At 49.3% G+C, this 22,186-nt stretch overlaps 1 protein-coding gene across 4 annotated transcripts in view; it reads right to left on the bottom strand.

Moving 5' to 3' along the window:
* The window catches only part of MDGA1 (MAM domain containing glycosylphosphatidylinositol anchor 1), a 144,131-nt gene that overhangs the window by 29,504 nt on the left and 92,441 nt on the right, over window positions 1-22,186 (bottom strand). For all 4 annotated transcript variants that reach the window (XM_013171032.3, XM_013171031.3, XM_066993836.1 and 1 more), the window contains exons 11-12: window positions 7,283-7,460; window positions 6,173-6,196 (exon numbers count right to left, since the gene is read on the bottom strand). In XM_013171032.3, coding sequence (XP_013026486.2) covers window positions 6,173-6,196; window positions 7,283-7,460 — 202 coding nt within the window. The remainder of the gene's footprint in view (window positions 1-6,172; window positions 6,197-7,282; window positions 7,461-22,186) is intronic.

Raw genomic sequence — 22,186 nt, 5'->3', positions numbered from 1 at the left:
TGGCAATATTATAAGACAGGTGAAAAATCTGGGACATAGGCATGACCCAATATAGACTTAAAAAGAATGGTGCGAACGGGGCTTGACCAGACAGAAGATGGTCTTTTGTCTAACCTTTGTGGTGAAAAGGTACTTCCTGAGCCACAAAACCAAAGGCAAAGGTCAAGCCTTGCACTGCTAATATGGTTGGAGAAGGACAGGGAAAATAGGCAGAAGAGAAAAGTCCAAGATCGGTTATGAAAATTGCTCTGTGTTTTTGAAAGATCCATGGGCAGAAATCAGAACTGGGGAATGAGCTGAGAGTGGGATCCTACAGCTTATAAGTGGTGCAGACACAGCAAGCACAGATCTCTACCTTCTGTCTTTATATTGGAGCCAAGAGTTTGTGCAATTAAACTGGAAGATAAGGTAACTAAAATCCATTAAAGAACACGCAGAAAAGAAAACCATGTTCTTGCTGAGGTCTTAATATTTGTTAGAAAGCTCATCCATGGCATGACGATGCGTGATTCATCTCCTTGGGGTTTACCCCCGCACCGTTCCTGCTATCATGGCCAGATGAAGAGAAGCCTGAATGCTTGCCTGGGCTCCTACATTCCTCTGTCCTCAGTGGTGGTTTGCTCTGATTTCTGAGCAGGACGCCTCAGACTTTCTGTTTGAGCATGGGTGACTCTAGCAGGATATGTAGGACAGAGCAGGGTCGGCAATCTATGTGCTGGGTGCCAATGACGGGATGGGGAAGGGAAGTTTCCTCCAAGACCAGGGTGAAAAGCTTGAGACATGGTATGTTGTGATGGTGGAGCTTCTCACACCTACCACACACCCCAAAAACTGCCTTCTTGTACCAGAGAGACCAGCCACGAAATGAACAGCACCTTGACTCTGAGATGCTACACCTCCCAGCTCCTACCTCACAGCTAAAGCCCCTCTGATTTGTGAAAGAAAACAACTGTCTGCCACACAGAGATCAAAAACTTGCACACCCCTGTGGTAGGGACCCAGGGGCTCTGTGCTGTTGTTCCACCTTCTTGCCTATCTCCCCCACCAAAGCAGTCAGACAAGAGGAGGCAGCGTCCTCCCACAGCCCATGAAATGGTTGGACACTGCTGCAAACCAAGGGCTCGGTTCACGGATGGGGGCAGCTGGTTTTTCTTCTAGCTCAGCAGGAAACACCGCTCCTGCGAGCTGAGCACAGCCATAGGGAGCTTGGCTGGGCTGTCCACTTAACTGCTGATTAACCCTGGCTAAGTGCTTTCCGTTCAATCCGCTCATTTCTAATTAGCATCCTAATCCAAATTAGCCGCTGCTCCACAGTGCAGTGCTGGGCGCTGGGGGCCACGTGGCGGCTGGAGCTGCAGGCAGGATCGGATGGGGCAGACGCCTGCAGGGGCTGAAGCCCGGCAATAAAACAGGCCAGAGGGGCTCTACCATCCCCAGCACAAGGAGACAGAGGGGGAAAAGGGTGAGAAAACAGCTTCTAAGGGTCCTTCCCCAGCCCTCGTGGCTGACAGGAGGGTGCTCGTGGCTGTAGCAGGCACCCGCTACAGGTCCTCAGAGGAGGCGCTGGAGCCCACAGGCTTTCTGATATTGCTGGGGTGGTCCAGCACCCCTGGCTTGTCTCTGTTAGACTGAAAACAAACATTTGTGTGGCTCCAGCTTACAGGATGCTGGCTGCAGCTAGTAGACACAAGTTGTCTCTTACAATGGCATTACTCAACACAGCAGAATCCACCGTGACTGTCCTTTTGCAATCAAAGGTTGTGGGACAGGGAGGGTTTGCACCTCTGACCCTGTTGTGCTTGTGGACCTTCAGAGGAGGAAGGTAACATCTTTCCCCAGCACAAAATCCCCTTAACAGGGAATATCAGATAGAAAGCAGAGCTGAAATATGTAACACAGAGGCCAGACCAGCAACTGACTGAGAGTGAGCAAACCCACAAAGAGAAAAGCACAGAAACCAAAGGAGAAGTAGGCTAGGGAGAAAGCCCAAGTCAAGGTGGAGATCTGAGAGAAGGTGATCAAAAGACTCAGCGTGGGGAGAGAGAAAAAACAGATCTCTGCAAGACAAAAGGAGAGTGTTCTTGGCTTACAAGTGCCAGACGATAGCCTGCTGTATAAGAAGTCCCACACACCCATGGGAAGAGGACCTGAAAGCTTGAAGATGGTAGGAAGAGGCTGCTCTTACTGCTGCATGTGGGACACTTGTCACAGGAGAAGACATAGTATGCTACGTACTCCTAGCTCCTTGAATGCCAAAACAGGGCCCTGACTCCATCCTCTCTTCTCACTCAGATGCAGCCATTTCCAGAAGGCAATGCTTCCAGTAGAGAGCACAAAGTGGAGGAGGACCCTGGGCACCACAGCAGGATCAGGCTTACTTGCAACACCTTTTGCTGTGTGGGAGTTTAACTACAGCATGTTGCCTCTGCTTGGCTTGGGATCTCAAGGCACTTTGCAACAGCTAATGAACAAGGCTTCTCAATATCTCCAGGAAGCAGCAACGTTTCTCTTTATATATCTCTTGCTTTACACATGGGGAAACAGATGCACAAAAATACAGGCAGACACATTTAAGGTCACAGCAGGCAGTTCTAAAGCTGGAAACAGAACCCAGGTGTTCTGACTCCTGGTCCTTTGGTTTAAAACAAACCACAGGAAGGCAGAAGCTCTGCTGTTTCTCCAAGCTAGAAGTGGAGATGACCAGAATGACTTGGGTATGTTCGGTGTGGTTTGGGACACAACCAGTATGTCACCTCTGGGTGGTTATCAGCAATGCTGACTGGGAGAAAACTGGCAGATCCATCTGAAAAGCAAACCTTTCAATGACCCGCTGTGTCTCAGAGGCCACAGCAGTGATCTAACTGCTGACCTTGTCTGTGTGAAGCAAACCTTCTTTCAGGCTCACACCATCTGCCAGGGATCCTGGCTCAGCACTGCGGAGCAAAGGAACCTTCCTGTTTAAAAATTAAACAGGGGCTTTAAATATTGAACACAGAAGTTTTTCTCTGGATTGTTAGAGGCGAGGTGGAAGTAGCAAGGGAGCTGGTTCCTCAAAGGCTGGAATTAGTGCTGTCTTCACCAAACAGATTTCCTTGGCAGGCTTTGCAGTGGCAGCAGCTCAAAGTGCAGAGATGTTTGCTCCTGGTTACAGACACCTCCCTGCATCCCCAAGGGAGAGACCCTCAGCCACGGCTATTAGCATTTCTCATTGCTTTACCTTCTTGAGAAACATAATGGAGGTTTTCATTTCAAGTCCTTAGGGGGAAGCCATTCCTGGCCCTGAAATTCTGACTGCCAGATGAATGCATACAAAAAATAATAATATGATCCTAGCTGCAAACTATGGGTGAATAGCAGATGGAAGCTCATTCGAATAAAATTGCTTTCATCATTTAGCTCTGCTATGACGGCTGAAACTGGCTTGGAGCACAGGGGACCATGATCCGAGCCTCAGCTCTGTTACAGACCCTCAGTGTGACCCACAGCCCGTCACTGGAGATCACTTTCCCAACTAGAATATGAAGACAATGCAAACTGGATAGTGACCTCAAAGTACTCTGGGATTTAAGAAGCAGCATGTAACAAAATTTTCCTTGATAAGTTTCTAAAGCATTTATAACCAGTAATGGAAGAAAGCTTCACAACACAATAGCTGTTTGGGTCATACTAGAACACTATGTGCTTTAATATCCCCATCTACCACACTGGGATAATATGGCCTATACAATCCCATTTGCCATTGTGATACAAGGAACTGGTGGCACTGCAGTGTTTGGGTTAGAAAGTGAAGGCTATATCCAAATGAAATTGCAGGGTCAGGGTAAGAAGGACAGAACAGATTCTCCAGCACTGGAACTTAGACATGACATTAAAATGATCAGTTATCCTAAGAGATATTAAAAACAATACCTTAGAAATATGATAACACCAATAAAGTTTTTTAAGATAAATTCTGGTTTCAGATGAACTGATTTTTAAGAGTTATTTGGTCTTACTGCTAACTTTTAAGTAAGTGAAATTTTCAGTGTCTTCTGTTCACTCCCTCTGCTTTTAGATTGCTTCTGCTTTATAACCCTAGCACCTGGCTATGTAATCATGGCACATGCATGCCTGCCCCAGTGCCATTAACATCTTATTAGGCTGGGAGAGAAAATGCATGAAGAAATAATTGTATTAAGTGACTCTCAGAGTTTGTAAATTAATCACCATTGTGCATGCCCTTGGATCAGGCTGCCAGAGGCATTAATCATCCAATCTTTGCCTTTCACTTGAGAGCTCTCAATGTTTGCTCCCAGAATTTGGCTGGGCAGCCTAGTGTGAGGATACCTTTGCAATCCTCTCCCAACCCCTTCCCCTGGGGCTGGTGGTAGGAAAGGAAGTGGTGGGAAAAAGTGGCAGTAGCAAGGCTTTCCATGATGCTGAGCTGAGAGGCTGGCAACTGAGCCATGGCCCAGAGACAGAGCTATGAGGCTTTGCACTCATATTTGCAATGGCAGCAGGTCTGAAAGGAAGGGGCATCTCTGAAAGCAAGTGTGGTGGATGCAGTTTTAAGGCAGTCAATCTCAAGGCGTGAACTCAGAGGCAAGACCCTAATGACTGGCCCAGCAGTACCAATGTTCAGCATAGGCTGGATAACATATTGAGGAGAAACCTTAAGTGCTGGGTTTACTGCATGAAAAGAGAAGCGTAGCTGAGTACTCCTCTGCCATACACAAATTTCACGTAACGTTCTCGTCTCAGTCAAGCTGCCAAAGCAATCCCAGATGAGCAGTCTGAAGGATCAGTTTACAAAGACCCCAAGGAGATTGACACAATTAGACCGAAGTTGCCCTGGCATTATCAGTGATATATGCAGTATAAAAAGCAAGTGGCAAAAGGCCAGATTTTGTCACTTCCTGCAGCGAGCCAGGATGCTCACCTACTCCAGCAAGTGCTGAAGGACACATTCTGGAGTGGGTCCCTGGCAATACGTTCAGGGTTTCCAAGTGAGTTCCCTCTGGAGAATGTTAGAGGAGGATCAGAAAGTGGGGAAAAGCAAAGAAAAGAGAACCAGGAACTACAGTTACAAATTCCCTCTCTCTCTGTGAGACGCTCCTGCTCTCAGGTAGGGTATGGTGCATCAAATCATCCTCAGAGAGTGAACAAATGCCTCATGGCTGCCCTAACAAGATAATCCTGATCCCAATTTCCTGGTTATTACTGCCCAGTCCCACCTCCTCCTGCCCACTGGTATTCTGCAGCACATCAGTAACACTTGCCTGCCTATACACATACTACCTAACATGACTGAATGCTGTTTCAGCTTCTTTTTATTTTACTCCGCAGCTGGAAATGGGAAAAAAAAAGAACAGTTACATGGAATGAGCTCTGTGGATCATCAGCAAGGAATCTGCCCATCTCTACCCAAGAGTTTTGCCTGGGCTTATATCCAGCAATCAAAGCACAGGAACTTCGTTTCATCCCCTGGAGGTCACTCCACCACTACTTATAGCATGCTAGAAATCCTCTTCTATGCTCAACGGAAACCATCGTGTTCTTGTCAAAGACCACCATTCTGAGACGTTGTGTATTCTGCTCTCAAAATCAATGGGAGCTCTTGGTGCTCACTAAGGATGGGCCTGCATCTAAATGTCAGGCTGCCTTGGCAGGAATGACTGAAAGGTAAATGAGCAAGTAAACAGAGATGACACTGGAGGGGAAGAAGATAGGAACCAGACTCCAAGAGTTTGCAAGAGGAACCAGATCTGAGCTGGAGACTGCTCCATACCAGCCTGCAGAGGTGTCAAGCTGTACCCTTTCCAATCAAGAAGAACATGGGGGTTATAGACATTAAATTCAGACATTTTGGAGGACATAGAATATTCTGTTTACTGGATGCAAATTGCTAATATTAGGGGGAAGGTGGGTTCAAGTTCACAGCCTACCCAGTCACAGAGATACCAGGTATAAATGGGAGGTATGTCTCTGGCATATGTCTTTGTAATAATTCAAGGTACAAAAAAAAAATGGCATTGCTTATTGGAAGCATTATTACTGTATGAAATTTCATGCTTTTTTTGGGGAAAAACATTTTTGCAAAGTCAGTGCTGTTTTCCAGCTTGCCTGATCTGCTGGAGCACTTGAGTAACATGCATTACATTCAGAACATAAATACAAAGGTCTTGTTGCTTACCCGTTGGGTTGGGATAGTTGATTGCTGGAAAAGAAAATGGAAAAACAGCAAGTCAGAACAGCTTGTACTCCCTCAAATCACAAATTACAATCAAAGCCTGAAAATAAAACAAACACATCAAGAAAGGTCATAGATGTACAAATCTCCTAAAATCACCCCTGCAAAACAGCAGTGCTTGGTGTCTGCCTTGGTGATGGAACAAGCTGCTGGCTCACTGATCCAAGCAGCAACAAATCTGAAGAAGAAAATCCCACCTAAATGGTGATCATGGGACTGCACAGGGGAACTGTTCTGGTATTCCAAGCAGTTTCTTTCTGGAGCACCCACTGGCAGCTAAAGCTTGGTATCTGTGAGGGATGTCAAAGTAGTTTGAGAGGCTGTGGAAGTCTGAAACAAGTATCTTAGAAATACTTGATGTGGTGTGACTCCCCAGGACAAGAGGGTTCTGTGAAATCAGGCAAACATTGCAGGAAGGGGCTCTATACTTTCTGCTAAAATACAGGTCCAGACTCCTGAGGGGAATCAAGACATCATCTTGATCTCACAAGGTTGTGAGAATGGGGTGAGCTGGGAGCTGTTGGGATACTGGTCAATGTCTATCAACGTGATGATCTGGGATTCAGGGTGTTGGACAGAGCTACAGGATCAGTAGTTGCTAGTTAGGAAAGGACATGAATTCTTTCAGATCTAGAAAGAAAGAAGCCCCTTGAAATCCTCTTGCTTTTATGGGCATGTGGCTAATATGTAACATCCACTGGCTATCCTCTAAAATATGCCACTGAGCTACAGGAAACTGCAGGACAGTCTGACTGGGGATTGGGGTTTTGGTGCTCTCGTGCCCACAGAGTGCAGAGCATTAGTTGGAGCTGCTGAGTGAAGAATGAGTAGAGATTGATCCTCAGAGGTCGCTATCTGGTTCTCTGCATTGAAGGCAGCAGCCAAAATGTGGCCTAGCCTGGCTGCACCATGCCATCAAACCTTTATACAGCACACAGATCCACCCGAGGGTCACAGGAGACAATGTGTACACATGCCCGTGTCCCTAGGCCTGACCCGCTGCCAGAGGCTCGGGCCTGATCTCGTAGCCAGGGCCGAGGAGGAGACACCTACGTTCCATGTACCGGATGATGCGGGCAGCCATGTCCCCAGCCCCAAAGCTGGTGATGGGCGTCAGGCGAACTTCGTAGCTCTGAGGCACTTTCAGGTTGGGCAAGATGTGCTCCAGCAGCAGGCCCTTCTCCATCTTCTGCACAGGAATGAAGGTTTGGATGGTACTTCTCTGAGCCAGCTGCATTGAAAGAGAACACACAGTGTCACGACGATCCTGAAATTAAAAACCTGAGAGGTTCTATTCACCATCCAACACCTTGTTTCTTCCCTTCGTATACAGGCAAGTACACCCGGTCTGTCAGAGAGTTCATCATGCCCAGTTGGGTTAAAATTCCCTGCCCTGGTACAGAGCATTGGTCAGGAACTTGAGCTTTCACCAAAAAGAAGCATCCAGGTCCTTCTGACAGGGAGTACTACTTGAACTACGGGCCTGGAGCAACTCCATGTCCAGACCAATGGCTCTCAGAGGGGAGAAACGAACCCGACTCACCTGCATCAGTGCACCAAGGCTTTGCGCTCGTTGCAGCGTGGCATTTTGCCAAGATACCCAAGTCACTGCTGCAGCATTCATTCATTTGCTGCCTGGGCCCCGTGGCATTTCATGTGGTGCCTCACTGGGACCTGTCTGCTGCCATGTTTCCTCATCACCTTTTCATAGGATCCACCTTTAAATCCTAACCATCACTGCCTCTGCAGACCAGAGCAAGGTGTCTAGTTCAAGTCAGTGATCCTTTGCAGTCACCAACAGGCTCCCTCTTTCTCCAAAGCCCATCGAGGAAGGAGACGAGCCATGCTAGCTGAACCTTACTAGATGAACAGTGTTTGGTGTGCTAAGGCAGCAAGGACGTTTCAAGAAAAATATGGGAAAAATATCCTTGTCAAAATCACCACCACTGAAAATGATGAATTATGTGTCAGCAAAACTTCCCTGCCACAGTCATGCTTGCTTGGCGGGGGAAGGACAAGAACAAAGATCGCATTGTAAAGATACAGTTCCCTGCCTGTTGTTGTGCAGTGCCTAGATCCCTGTGGCAAGATTTGGTCCGGCTCTGTTGCTGAGGCACTGGCCCTGGTAATAAGACCTCTGGTAGGGCTTTCCATGGCCCTATCTTCACTTCCCAGACACTCGGCCTTCCACTGATATATCCTCTAGGCTGACAGGTTTAATTGCAAAGGCATTTCTTCTGATAGCTGGGTCCAGGGATCATCATTAAGTCTGCAGTTATGGGACTGAAGCAGGGATGCAGGGAGGAAGGTTTACAGCAAATCCATCAGTTTGGAGAGTGTGAGGCAAGACTACGGAGCGAGGGCATGGCAGGAGTGGAGGCCATCAGGAAGGCAGGGCAGGGGAGGGATGCAGGCAGAGCACCTGGGAACAGCTAGCGCATGCAATCCCTTCTCTGCTTGCCTCCAGCCCTACCATACGTGACTCTAAGTTCAAACTGAGAAGAAATGACTGCCTCTGAAGAGCTCACAGTGACAGAGCCCCGTTCTTTTCCAGCATGGTCAGGACCCACCACCTCACTTGAGCTGATCTACTCACTGGATGGGTGGAGCTCTCAAGCGAAGGGCAGGGCTGGACCAGATCCTGCCATGGTACTCCGGGGTCCCCTGGGGACCTGTGGTTGCTTGTGGTTCTCACAGTGAACAGCAGCTTTGTACCTGCCTTAAACAAATCAGGGTGCAAGTTGCTTGAGGAACTGCTTTTGGCACCCTCCTCCCCTGGCAAAAAGGGGCCAGAGGACTGGGAACTACTTCGGTGCCTTCCCCCATCACCGTCCCTCCCTGGGATCAGTCCCAGCGGGAAGGAGCAGGGCAGTGCCTCAGGGAACCAAGCATGAACTTGGCACCGGGATACTGTCAGGATCCATTCGCATCAACAACACCCCATCTGCACGCACGCAGGCTGGGTGCTGATCCAACTGGCATGCCTAACGCCCAGCCCTTCCATCTGCCAGCCCGCTGCACTGCTGCTCTGCCAAGCAAGAGCAGAGCCGGCTCTCGGCAGCTCCAATCTCACCTGGGATTGTTAGCACCAGATCCCCAATTACCTGGGAGGAGAGGAGGGGGCACAAGCTAGAATTAGGGGGCTGGAGTGGTATGGCTCCTGGCATAGGGCTTTTGGGGAGCAGAGCAGGACCGGGGGCTGGCACCAGCTCTTCCTTTCAGACTGCCTCGAGGCCTGGGCGCTGGGAAGGCAGCCAGCAAATAGGAGGGGGTCAGGAGCCATTTCCCTCGTCTAGACATAACCTTTAGAAGAGAAACAAAATGGAGAATCGAAGAGAAGCCTGAGGGTGAGGTTCAGACAGTGCAAATTCCACCTCAGCTGGGAGTTATGTGGAATTTGGGTATCTGAAGCCTCTGGGAGCAAAGTAGTCTCATGTAGTCTCCCACATCACCTAACCCAGGACACTGAGAAATCAGCCCCCAGTCTGGACTGCAAAGCTCTAGGTTCCCCACTCAAGTCTATCTGCAGGGGCACGTGGGTTTAATCAAATAAATACCTGGCTGCCACATAGGTTTGGCTCTAAATCGGAAAAGAAAAATTGCACCTATGTCCCCATGGGTCTGTCCTGCTCCCAGGTGAGACTTGTATCTCCAGGCAATGGGCAAGGCACAGCTGGTGCACTGGACACACCTCCTCTAGTCGCATAGGAGGAAAGATTTGTGAAGGCAGAGAGGGGGAACAGACTGGAGCTCAGCACAGTTTAAAAGGCATGAAATCAGTGCAAGAGGGAACAAGGGCAAAGCTCCAGCCAGCCGCTCACCCTGTGTGTGCAGAGCTGGTGTGGGCTTGCAGTGACTAGTACAGGTCCAGTAGAGAGCAATGTTAGGGCCAAGGGCTGGCTCTGCCTCCCCCTCCCCAAACACCCTTTGCCTCCCTGACTGCCAGCAGCAGAGCTGTGTGCATCAGTCCAGCTGGAACCCATTTTCAGTCCTTTGCTCCAATCTCCCACTGCTGCTCTTCTACCATGCTGCCCTGGTATCTTCTTCCCTCCATCCCCTCTGCAGCCTCTTTCCTCCTTCTGGTCACGCTGGCCCAGTGCTCCAACTTAATGCGGCGCAGTTAATAAAGCAGAGGCAGGCACAGAGGATGGTGAAACGCTGGCCACCTTATTAGAGATGCTGAAGCCTCTGTGGAGGATCTCACGCACCAAGCTCATTCATCACCAGGCTCAGGATGCTGCCAGCAGGGCCAGAACAAGAGCACAGCACAACGCACAGCTTCATTTCTGCCTTCACCTCCTTCAATTTCAAATAATGAGAGGGAGGGGATGGGAAGAGAAAAAACAAACAAACCCACACTGTTTCTACCAGCTGGCTGCGAATATCACACAGGATGCAGAGGTGGGAACGCTCTTGCAGCACAGGTTTGCTAGAAACACCTTACAAAAGACAAAATCAGCCCAGGTGGGGCATATGTATTCACACAAACAGTATGCAAGCTGTCCCTTTCCCCATCACTTGTAAGCAATATTGGCAACCAAGGGAGAGCACGCACAAACACTCACATGTGTACTTAGCCGTCAAGCCTCCCAGAACTGCAGACTAGGTCTGACCATTCTCACTTCTCACCACCACACCCTGTTGGCAGGTCTTGTCCACCCAGTCCCCTGACTTATCCTATGAACTTGTTTGCGATCCACAGAGAGGGCTTGTGGCACTGCGGTCCCCTGAGCTGGCTTACAGTCCAGGAACGCACAGCAAGAGCCTCAGAGAGAAAAGCGAGGTGCCGCACTATCTCTGCCACCACATTTTGATCCCGGCTGGGACACTGTCTCAGCAGAGAGGTCCAAAGTACGGCACCACCATGCCTAGGCTTTCTGTTTATTAAAGGAACAAAGAATGTCGTTTTCAGACCGAGTGACATTTAAGCCAGGTATGTAACAGCTAGCAGATATAATAAAGCCTAAGCATATTAACAAACACATCCATCAATAGTTAATGTTGCACTGCTGCTCAACAAGCCACACCACGGATTCATAAGAGCACGATCACCCACGTGTGCTGGGACTTGGTGCGGCCCGAGCAGCCATGCACGCGCTCTCACAGCCTGCTGCACTCTAAGCAGCTGCACGCTTGTTTAGGGAAGAAACTGAAGTCAGAAAGGAAACCTGTTTCAGCATTGGGCCCTGGGGAATCGTTGCAAACACCAGCTAGAAAAATGTACACTAAAATCGTGCAGATTCCCCAGCAAGCAGATCAGAGCAAAGGAGACGCTTGGCAGGCATCCTGCTTCCCAGCACTGCTCTTCACTCCTGCCGATCTCTCCTTATTTGTCCCCCTTTTTCAACAGCTCTGCTCAGCACACAAGCTCTGCTCTCCAGCATCTTCTCTCAAAATCCTTTCTCCACGCACTCACCCTCTCTCCCGTCTTTCCTCTGCCTCCTTCCAGTTCCCGTGGCTGCTCCTTCGTTCAGCACCAACCAGAAGGGGTGGCTGCCTGCCCACTGATGCTCTCACCCCCAGCTAACTGCAGGCGTGGGGAGCTGGGGAAAACCCTGGATCCCATCCCCAGCCACGTGGGCTGAAGGCAGAGGAGATGGACACATAAAGGTGGGCCAGGGTGACCTGGCAGTCTCATACCAGCTCTCATTTTCACTCCCTGTGCATCTCCACAGGGGAGCACAACAGACAAGCGCAGTGTCCGGCATGCACGCACATGCCCCCACCACACGCCTCCTTGCTCAGCTGTGAGCATCAGGTGGCTTTTGTACTTGCTCTGCAGTGGCAATTTGGCTGCTGCACATGGAGGTAGCAGGAGTGAGCAGGGCTGTCTTGAACCCACTGCCCTGGTGAGCAGGCGTGCATCAACCAGAGTCTGTGAGGTGCCTCAAGGTGCAGGAAGCACAGGCGTCCCTTCCAAGGGGAGCACCTCACCAGGAACAATCACACCACTGGTTTTAACACGATAACGCTAGCAGCACTTGTGGTCTTCAACTGGTGACAGCCAGGAAAGATGCTCCCAGACGCCCTGTCCTTGGGACTGGAAGGGATTGAGCTTTTTTACGGTGCTGGTGGCAACTCCTGAGATGAATGTGGGACTCTGCAATGCAAAGCACCATGCTACTACAGCAGACATGCCTTGCCCTCAATTTCTGCTCCAACTGCACCTCCAGAGCTACAGGATCCCTTGCAGAGAGGTAACTTCAAAGAGTTTAGATGCCACAGGCTTCTCAAGATTTGAAAAAAAAAAAAAAAAAGAAGAAAAAGGGAAAAGGTGATGACAGGATTTATGATTACAGTGTCAAAAACCGAGCAAATTGCCCAAAGGCCAGACCCACAGGAGCATTTGCAGGTGCTCCATTTGCCTTGAAATGAACAGAAGTTGGGCTGGGACAATGAGCAGAGTTGTCCCCACACAGAGCTTCTCATATTAAGGTATTTAATCCTCCAGTGGCTACTGCTAGAGAAGGAGAGTCCAGGAGATTAGTTCCATGGGTGAAAATAACATCATAGCAAATTCCTTGGGAACAGAGAAATTAAAAATGCTCAAAAACAGAGGCATGAGGAAGGTGGAGACAGGGAATTTAGGAACTTCTCCTGGAGATGAAGCTGCAGGATTTTCCACTGATCCTTCACTCCCACTTCTTCCCATTCACTTTCTGGCACACAGCAGTGGATTGAGAGTCTGGTCCTTGACATCACCTTGGCACCACGGGACAGAGCAGAGGAAGATGGGTTTTCTTTAATGTTACATTTGGACACTAGGGATTTGATTCTTGCTCTCCGTATTTTGGCAGAGGGATAAAACCCCTCTGCACTGGCAATGTCCTTCCAACTTCCAGGAGTTTAGGAAAGGGAACAGCATAGCCACCACCCTCAGGGAAGCAGCAGGGGAGGTACAGTGCTGGCTCACAGAGTCCAGTCCCCTGGCACCGCAGGGGCTACTTCTGCTCGTTTGTTTTATGAACACACCACATCCCATCTTAAAAGCTGTTCCTGTTTGGCCTGCTCCTCCTGCTGGATGGCTGTTCCAGGGCCTGACCGCCCTAATGATCTCATTTCCAGCCTGAATTTATTCACAGGCAGCTTGCACCCAGTTGATCTTGTGGCAGTATTGTCCTTTAGCTTAAATGGCCCTTTTCCCTCCCTGCTGCTTGACCCTCTGTTGTTTTCATAGACAGCAATCACACCCCCCTTCACCCTTTGCTTTGCTAGGCTAAACAAGCAGAGCACTCTGTGCTTCCTCTTGTAACACACTGTCGCTCTCCCTGATCTACTCTATTATCCTTTTCTGCACGATCCCACTCACTGGGTATCCCAGCCCTGCATATAGGATGCAGTTGCTCCACGCCACCTTCCCTGGAGGTACCTCGGGCTTCACGTAGGAGTGCATTTGCCCTTTCTCCCACCTGCCTCTTACCAGCAGCTCCCGGCAGTCAGCTCATTCACCCACATCATGCCTCCACTTCAGCCATTTCCCACTGATGAGCTCCCAGCTTGTAGCAGATTCCTCTGCTAGCACTTCCCACGTTCACGACCTCGCATTTGTACTGCTGCATTTCATCCCACCCGACCCACTCAAGTAGGTTTCAGTCTCCCAGATCTTCTTTACAATAGCCTGATCTTTAACTGTGGTGTCATTACCTTCCCAATGGGTATCACACACATATTTCAGCAGCACACATCTAACAAGAGATTCTGATCTGGCTGCAAGTTATGAGCCACAGTGAAGACGTCTTCCCCCTCAGCAGGGTAGCTGCCATCTGCAAAAGCTATTTAGGTAAGTTTGGGGTAGTGGAGAAGTTTGGTTTGGATATGGAGACTTACAGTAGCTGTGACATTTCCCTACAATTTCTCATCAGACTTCCTGTGCCTGTTAGATTGGATAGAAACATGTTCCTGGGTTAGTACTTCATCACAACCTTGAAGTGAAATGATATGAAGCATAAACAGCATCAATTAAAGCTCTAGGATAAATTTAAACATGGATTCATTTCCTTTTCCTTGCTTGATGACCAATACTTATTAGGGATTTCTAGAGCAAATAATCTCACTGCAAACAAAATTGGCATCTGCTAGACAAGCACACCGGTGAGCCGAAATTCACGCCTACGTTGTTCATCAGTCAAGCACACAGGTTCAGACTCTGGGGTTAAGCAAGCATGAGTGGCCAAGGCAAATCCATTATTCAGTCTAAATGAGGAGTCCTGGAAGGTTTTCTTCCTAGACCGTCCTTAGCAGAAGGCTCCCTTTCTGGGCTGAGACATCCCTAGCTCCAAAGAGAGAAGTAACCGCGACCTTCAGTAGCTGCAGAGGACAGCTGGAGCCATCCAAGCCAGAAGACAGCCTCTCTCTCTCTCACGCAGGCAATCAGCTGCCCATCCTCATTAGGTGCCGAGAGCAGCAGTTTACAGATTCCCAGAGAAGCCAAATTGGTGCTGTCATGAATTACTGTAAGTGCTTGTTCCACACTCTTCAATAATGTCTTTCATTAGGGGCTGATCAGAAAGCAATATGTATTTTATTAGCATATGTTCCCCGGTCTAAGAAGAGCAGACCTAATCTTCACTCTGTCAGGGAGACAAAGTAAAAGCCTTAACCGAGGCACAGCATGACTGGCAATGTCATGAGCCATGGCCTTAGTGGAGCATCGCAAGGCTGCGCATCCTGAGGAGCCCAGGAGCTGGAGGAGAAGAAGGGTAAAATAGCACCTGGATTTGGTGAGGGGTGGGAAGGGAGGGAGAGTCGTATGCTCCCCAGTCTGTGCAAGGAGCCTGTGTTGGTGTCCCTGTGGCCTGAGAAGTAAAAGCAAGCCGGCTCTGCACAGCCCAAATCGTTCCAGTTTCAGTTAGGCTGAGCTCTGAGCCATATTGCCTGTAATATGGTTGAGACTTAGCAAGTGAGACCTGTGCAACCAACAGGAATTGCCACCTCCAAGGCCCCCTTTAGACACTGGCAGAGCACACTGTTAGGGCACCTTCACGCTTACAAACAACCGCTAATAAAGTATGGGGCTATTGCTTACTGGAGCAGAAGCACCCTTTGTGTGGGACTCCGGGCTTTCGAGTCTGGTACACATACAGAAGGTATACAGGCAAGTATCACCCCAGCACCTATGGGCCACCTCTAACTCAATTGCATTTGCAGTATTACCTCTAGTAAAGCAGGGGCAGACAGCACAACATATGCAGGGAGAGCCATAAAAATCCTTCACGTTCCTCCATGCTGCCTGCACTGGCAGCAAGACTGCATATGCTTTGTTTCTTTCTGAAGCATGGTCAAAAAATCCTCCTAGTGCATACTCCTGCCAGTTTGTCACTAGCTACGGGAGAGATTACATCTCCCTTCCAAACCCTTCCCCCTTCACACACTTCCTCTGCTTATCTCCAACATGCTCTAGGAAGCGAGAGCCAGGAAAGAAAAAGAAAAAGGAGATGGAAACAATAGACTGAAGAGGTGGAAAATAAGGAGAGGGAATAGGGAAGGGGAAGGTGTGTAAATAAAATACTCCAAAGCAGCAGGAGGAACATGGACTGACTACTGACAACAACAGACAAGCAGAGTAAATGGGAGGAAGCTACATCACAGACTATCAGTAGGGACTCTCAAAAAGACTCGATAACCGGCATGTACCCCTTGAAGCCACTGAAGGAGTGTGGATCAGAGATGCACACAAAGGACTCACTTTTACCTTTGAGACCTAGCAAGCATTTTTCATCCTGTGCTCAGTTTTGTAAAACAGAAGCCAAGAGCCTGCTAGATACAAACAAGCACGAGGGTGTGAAAACATCATCTCAAGCCTGCAAGGCTGATATGAGGGGGTATATTGGTTGGGTGAATGTGATTATCTCTTCTCTCACATTCTCCTTACCCTGAATGAGCACTGAACAGTGGTGTTAGGAGCTAGAGATAGATGAGATTTTGTAACTAGATGTGTTTTAAGAGCATATGAGCCTTTCTAGCAAGATTATTCATACTGTTCTTCTCAGGCACTGTAACTATTCCAAACAGACCTAAGAGTGGGAAAACTGTTTTAATTATTCCCTTGTACCAGGAAAGCTAAACAATATCCTGCTTTCTCTCTTGCCCAATCAAGTGCTCGAATTGCACTGGGAACAGTTCTTATGAAAAGTGAATGTTAAAATGAAATCTCAGCGGCAACACACCTTTCGAATGGCAAGCCATGTTGTAAAGCCTTTGGCTACCCAGTTGTGGGCAGGTTACTTTACTTGGTATAATCAGAGAGGAGAAATGGTAACACGAGCCTGAGGCATGATTAACTTGCCACTGCTCACATTGCCATTTTTTCCGCAATTAGCTGATAGCAAATGATGTCTGGACCAAGAAAACCATGAATCATAATGAAGAGCAATGTGCGAATGCAAAAGGACAGAATTAGTCAGGCAAATTCATTTCTTAGGCATTGTTTGTGGGCTAAGAGAAGTCTCACTAGCAGAACTGGAAGATATTTGGCAGACCTAGGGAAAGCCTCATCCCACTGCTCCCAGATGTTTCCACTGAACTCACCTGACCCATCTGTGCTGTTCAGGGCAGTGTTGAGCATCTCTGGCCAGCCTTGCAGGAGCCACCCTGACCCTCCAGCTGACAACAACCACAGCCAGGCAGACACCTCTGCCTGCAGCAAGCAAGAGCCAGGAGGAAACTCCTGGAAACTCCATTTGCACTGGGTGGAAGCTCCACTGTTGCTGACTTAGCCAATAAAGAATACATATATGAAATGAGGAAAAAGCTTCTTGCTTCCCACCCCCTCCTAACATCCATCCGGTCTGGAGCCTTTCCTTCCAGCACAGGTAGGGAGGGTCTTGTTTTAGCAGCTGCTCTTGTGGATGCATCCCCCATGGTGGATTGCTGGGGGTGAAAAGAGAGATGGCTCAGCTGCAATGACTGATGCTGTGTCCCATTTACAGGCAGGAGAGAACACAGCTGAGGCAGGATCCTGCCCTCTCTGCTCCCAGCTGCCTGTGGTACAGTTACGGCTTTACTCCCCAGGTCCTTCATAACCATCTCATTAAGACTCAAGCAGAGCTTGTCCATCAAATGCTATTGATCAGCCAGCTCTCCTTCCTCCAGCGTGTGGCTGCCACTCAGTCCCACCACGTCCCAAACTTCTCCTCCTCTCACAGCCTAAAAAGGCAGTGTCACCTCTCCCTCCCCTCGCTTTCCCTGGCTTTGCATTGTGATGGCTGTTTGAACCATCTGCTAAACACACTGCCCTGACACACTGGCTCCCTTCTGTAGCCTTTTCCACCTCCCTCAGGGCTGACTTCTCGCAGCATCACGTGTGCCACTAGCATAACTGAAGGCAACTGGCTGGAGAGCACAAATGTAATCTGCCTATTCTCGGTGCCTGCACAAATGTTGGAAAAAAAAAAAAAAAAAGCATCAGCGGGGGAGACTGGGGAGTTAGAGCTGAAAAAACACCTCTTCCTGCTAGAGAGGGCAGCTCAGCAGGTAGGTGGAATAGCGTTGATTTGACTTTGTCCCATACGACAGCAGCCTGTGATCAGACATCAAACTGGCAGACGGGGCAGGCAAAAAAGAAAAGAGGACTACAGAAGCTTTCCAGCAGGTGTGACTTACAAGCCTTCCCACAACAGAAGGTCTGCTTTGAAATTCAGTCCTGGGCAAACATTGCAAGGCCAAGTCACTGCAGTCCCCAGTCCTAACACCAGTGAGACAGGCCCAGCACAAACCATATCCAGTGACATGATGAATGGTAAAGGGATGTGCCCTTTGTCACACCCCACAAATCTTTTGATCCATGCAGCATCTAACAAGCAGCCAGGGGCACTATCTGCTTCTTCGTGAGAAACCACGCTCCTCTTCCTCAGGCTGGGACAGCGATGCTGTAGCAGGGAGGAGGAAAGGAAAAGGGGCTTGCACTTCCCTTTTCCATGTGCCCTGTCTATGTCTATGCATATCAAATCATGCTGTCCAGTTAAGCAGACTCTCAGTTTCACTCAGCAGGGAGGATTTCTTGGAGGAATCAGCGTCACAAGCACTTCCCATCCTCCAGGTAACACAGGTGAGCGCTGTACAGCTCACCTTTGATCCAGAGCAGGACGGCACCCTCCCCAGTTTACCTAACATAACTCCATCCTTTAATCTTATCTTCTAGTATGAAAAGGATTTAAAAGGACTTCCCAGAGAGCTTTTTAGCTATGCTCTCCTAAAGCCTCACTGCATCACCTCCCCAGCTCCTGCAGTGTCCCCCACCTGAAAACACTAGTGGGGGGACAGGCAGGATGGGGCCGCGAGGATCATGGGGCCATCAGGAGCCTCGGGATGAGGGCTATGGACACAGCCCTATTCACAGACCCATCTTTGTTACCTTAGTGATGGCAGCGCTGGCCAGACAGCATGCAGTCCCTGGGAGGCAGCAACACGTTAGCCTGTTTGTTTGCAAAACGAGTTCAGCCACCCCTGCCTGTCTTATGCAGAGCTTGCTTCTTCTGTGGCCCTCAAGCAAGCTCCCCCGAAGAAAGAAGAGAAGGCTCTGGGGAGACCTTATAGCGGCCTTCCACTCAGTACCTAAAGGGGACCTACTGGAAAGCTGAGGAGGGACTCTTTGTCAGGGAGTGTAGTTATAGGACAAGAGGTAATGCCTTTAAACTAAATGAGGGTAGGTTTAGATTAGACGTTAGGAAGAAGTTCTTTACTCAGAGGGTGGTGAGGCCCTGGCACAGGCTGCCCAGAGAAGCTGTGGATGCCCCATCCCTGGAGGTGCTCAAGGCCAGGCTGGATGGGGCTTTGGGCAGCCTGGGCTGGTGGGAGGTGTCCCTGCCCACGGCAGGGGGGTGGAACCAGGTGGTCTTTAAGGTCTCTTCCAACCCAAAGCATCCTGTGATTCCATGATTCTGTCACAGGGTTGCTCACAAGCATTGGAAGATGCATCCAGCTTCATTAGGCTGTGCTTGTCATGTGTCAAGGACCACCTACACGGGTTCATCAAGCTACAGTGGTGCATGAAGGGGGGGAAAACAGTAGTGTGAGCTAACAGTGCTCTGCACTAAAGCTTTATGTAGAAGCATGTGGCCTCGAGTACAGCTTACTCGTCCTCCCTCTCGAGTCGCAAAACCCCTGCTTGGTACGTGACAAGAGAGTGTGAGGGCTGGCCCTGCCCTGTCCTGCACGCCCTTGGAGGGGCAGCCGGCTCCGTGCACTAATGAGGCCCCAAGCAGCCAGCAGCTGACAGACGCTGCTGAAGTGGGCTCCGAGGAGAGCAAAAGAATGACTTGGAGGTAGAAATGAAGCTATACAGATCTGCAGCCCGTGGGCATAAAGACGATCCCGCTGGGTTGCAATGGCCGTCAGCAGAGTTAACCTTCCGCTCTAATCACAGTCATTAAATTCCTGCTAACGCCCCTGTCCTATGTATGTCCAAACAGCTCTGTTACCTGTCACCTCCCCTCACGGTGAGCCCGGCTCCCCACCGCCACAGCTCTCATTAACGCCGCTCTGGCTGGCTGATGAGGCGAGTGGCAGCCTGCTCTGGAGCCCAGATGAGTTTTGTGGACAGCAGGGGATGTTTATCCAACATGGAGGGGATGAAAGTACGAACAAAGAGCGGCCGCACAATTACTCAGGCATCGCGTAGGGCCACACTCATTAAAGACAGTCTCCCTGACAGGAATTAATCTGAAGTGACAACCCAGTGAGCTAAATTAGCACATGGGTCCGGGCTTGGCCGGGTGCAAATCACAGGGGTCTGTCTGCCAGGTAGGGCTGAGCCTGTTCCACAGAGGGGAAAGGCAGGAAGGTGTTAAGCTGGCCTTCTTCTGCCCAGGTCTGCGTATAAGAAGGTGCAGGGGAAACGGCAGCCTCGGGTCTCCTCGAGGGGCACGATGAAGATTAAAGTCTCCTTCTGTGCCGATACCTTCTCCTTCCTCTTTCTCCTGCAGCCTCAGGTCACAGATGGGTTCCAGCTCATTACGTGCACAGTAATTCTGCCACTATCCCCTGCAACCGTAACCACCAGCCCAGCTCAGATCTTTCCTCCAGGATGCAACCTGCTTGCAGTATTAGATGGCTTCTCATTTCTCTTTAATGTTAGAGCAGAGCTCTGGGAGGGGATAAAATACACAGAGAGAAACAAGCAACTTAAAAGGTTTTTTATTTTTTAAGCAAAGATCTGGTTTGAGGAGGCTGCTTTGAATCCCCAAGCAATGAAAAGCATTTTCAGTTGGAATGCGGTGGCTCAGTGCCTTTCCATGCTACAAGAGCACAGAGAAGAAAAAAGCTGACCAAGCAATCACCCCAAAGCCTTCTGGATCAGCCCACAACCAAATGACCCAAGGCTATGGACTCATTAAGTTCACTAGCTAAAGTGAAGTAAGACAGACGGCATTCGGACCAGTTGCCTTGGAGCAAGAAAGGGAAAACCTCCCAAACCCCCAGAACAGCTATCTGTGAGGCACCTGAAGTTTTCCCCACGGAATTGGCACTCAATGCTACGCTGCTGCCTAGCCCACCTGACTGCTGCACTCCAGGAAATCACAGCCTATTTACCAAGACATACAACGGAGGCTTTGCAAGAAGCTTGCTCCACAATGGTATCGTATGTGCTTTGCCTGGGTCAGTGGCTCCAAGCTGTCAGGCTGTTTATTAGGTTTTAATCTAAGATTAATTCTTATTCTACTGGAACTGGTGCGTCTGCTGTGCCACTCAGCCTGCGCCGCAGTGCTGGGAACAATCGGCTCCTATGGAAATGCACCTGCCTGTGTTGCTGGAAGCCCCCATGCATTACTTAGGAAACCAAATTCCCCCAGACTCCCTGCAATCCCCGCAGGAATGCCCAGCCAGCCGGTGGAAGCTGTTGAACAGGGAGAGTTGGAAGAGCCACAGCACCAACCAATTAATAAGCAGCACTTTTGCTCTCACCCAGCCCCACTTTCAGCAGCTGCAGCAAGCAAATTTAATTCAAGGGTTCCCAGGTGCCTTGCAAAGCATTCTGCGACTTAGGGATCTTCACATTACATATGCCAAGAGCTCTTCAAGCAAAATGGGGAGAGCAAAAGGAAAACCAGCAAAGCATGTCACAGTCAGTGGGCATCCCAGCTGGCTACTCTTTGAACATCAGCTCAGCAATAGTTAACTTCCCCCCAGACAGCCCCTCACCACCCAGCAGGTACCCTGAGAGGTGTGCTGTTCGAATCTCCTTCATCCTTAGGACACAGAAGAGCACTTGGCCATAGAGACCAGGGAGCTCCCACAGGGCTGGAGGAGGAGCTGGCTGGGTAAGCTTTCATCAGCTTGATGACGACAATAAATCAATGAATAAATCAATTACTTGTAATGTCTTTTTTTTTTTTTTTTTTTAAGTCTGGGGAGAATATCCACTTCAATCCCAGCTCTCTGGGAGGGTTTTCGTGCCACCCCCAGCTAGAACCTGGAAGCCGTAGCATCCAGTGAGGATGGTGCACAGGCAACCAGCAGCTCATCATGAGATGCAAGTGGCTTTGTAGGAGGAGGGCCAGGAGGCAATACTGTGAACTCTTTCCAGACTGCTTCCTGCTTGTGGTCAACAGAATTTGGGAACAAAACTCGCCTGCTTCCTCCTTGCTCTGCTGTCCATTATTCAGATCCAAGCCACAAAAATGGGAACTGTAGCCATTTCTAAGCGCCTCCCATACATGAGATTAGATTACAGCAGGGTCACAGTACAACACTCCTCCAAAATACACTGCTCAAGTCAATATTATGCAGTGCTACTGCACAAGAAACATTAACAGCAATAACTGACAGGGTGTGAAAAAAATCAAAAGGTTTTACTTTCACGGGCACTCAGCTTCCTTTATGTCATAACTTAAAGCAGAAATGTGGCTTTTCCTTCTCTTAATCCCTTTCAGTAGGAGCTCAATGAGGACAAGATCCGAGATTACTTTTAGGCACTATGCAAAAGGAAAAAACCTCAATATCACTGGAGAAAGATAAAAA

Source organism: Anser cygnoides, chromosome 3 (assembly GCF_040182565.1).
Source record: "Anser cygnoides isolate HZ-2024a breed goose chromosome 3, Taihu_goose_T2T_genome, whole genome shotgun sequence".
NCBI classification, from domain to species: Eukaryota; Metazoa; Chordata; class Aves; order Anseriformes; family Anatidae; genus Anser; species Anser cygnoides.
Note: the sequence above shows the minus strand (reverse complement) of the source record. Positions and strands in the feature narration are given on the sequence as shown.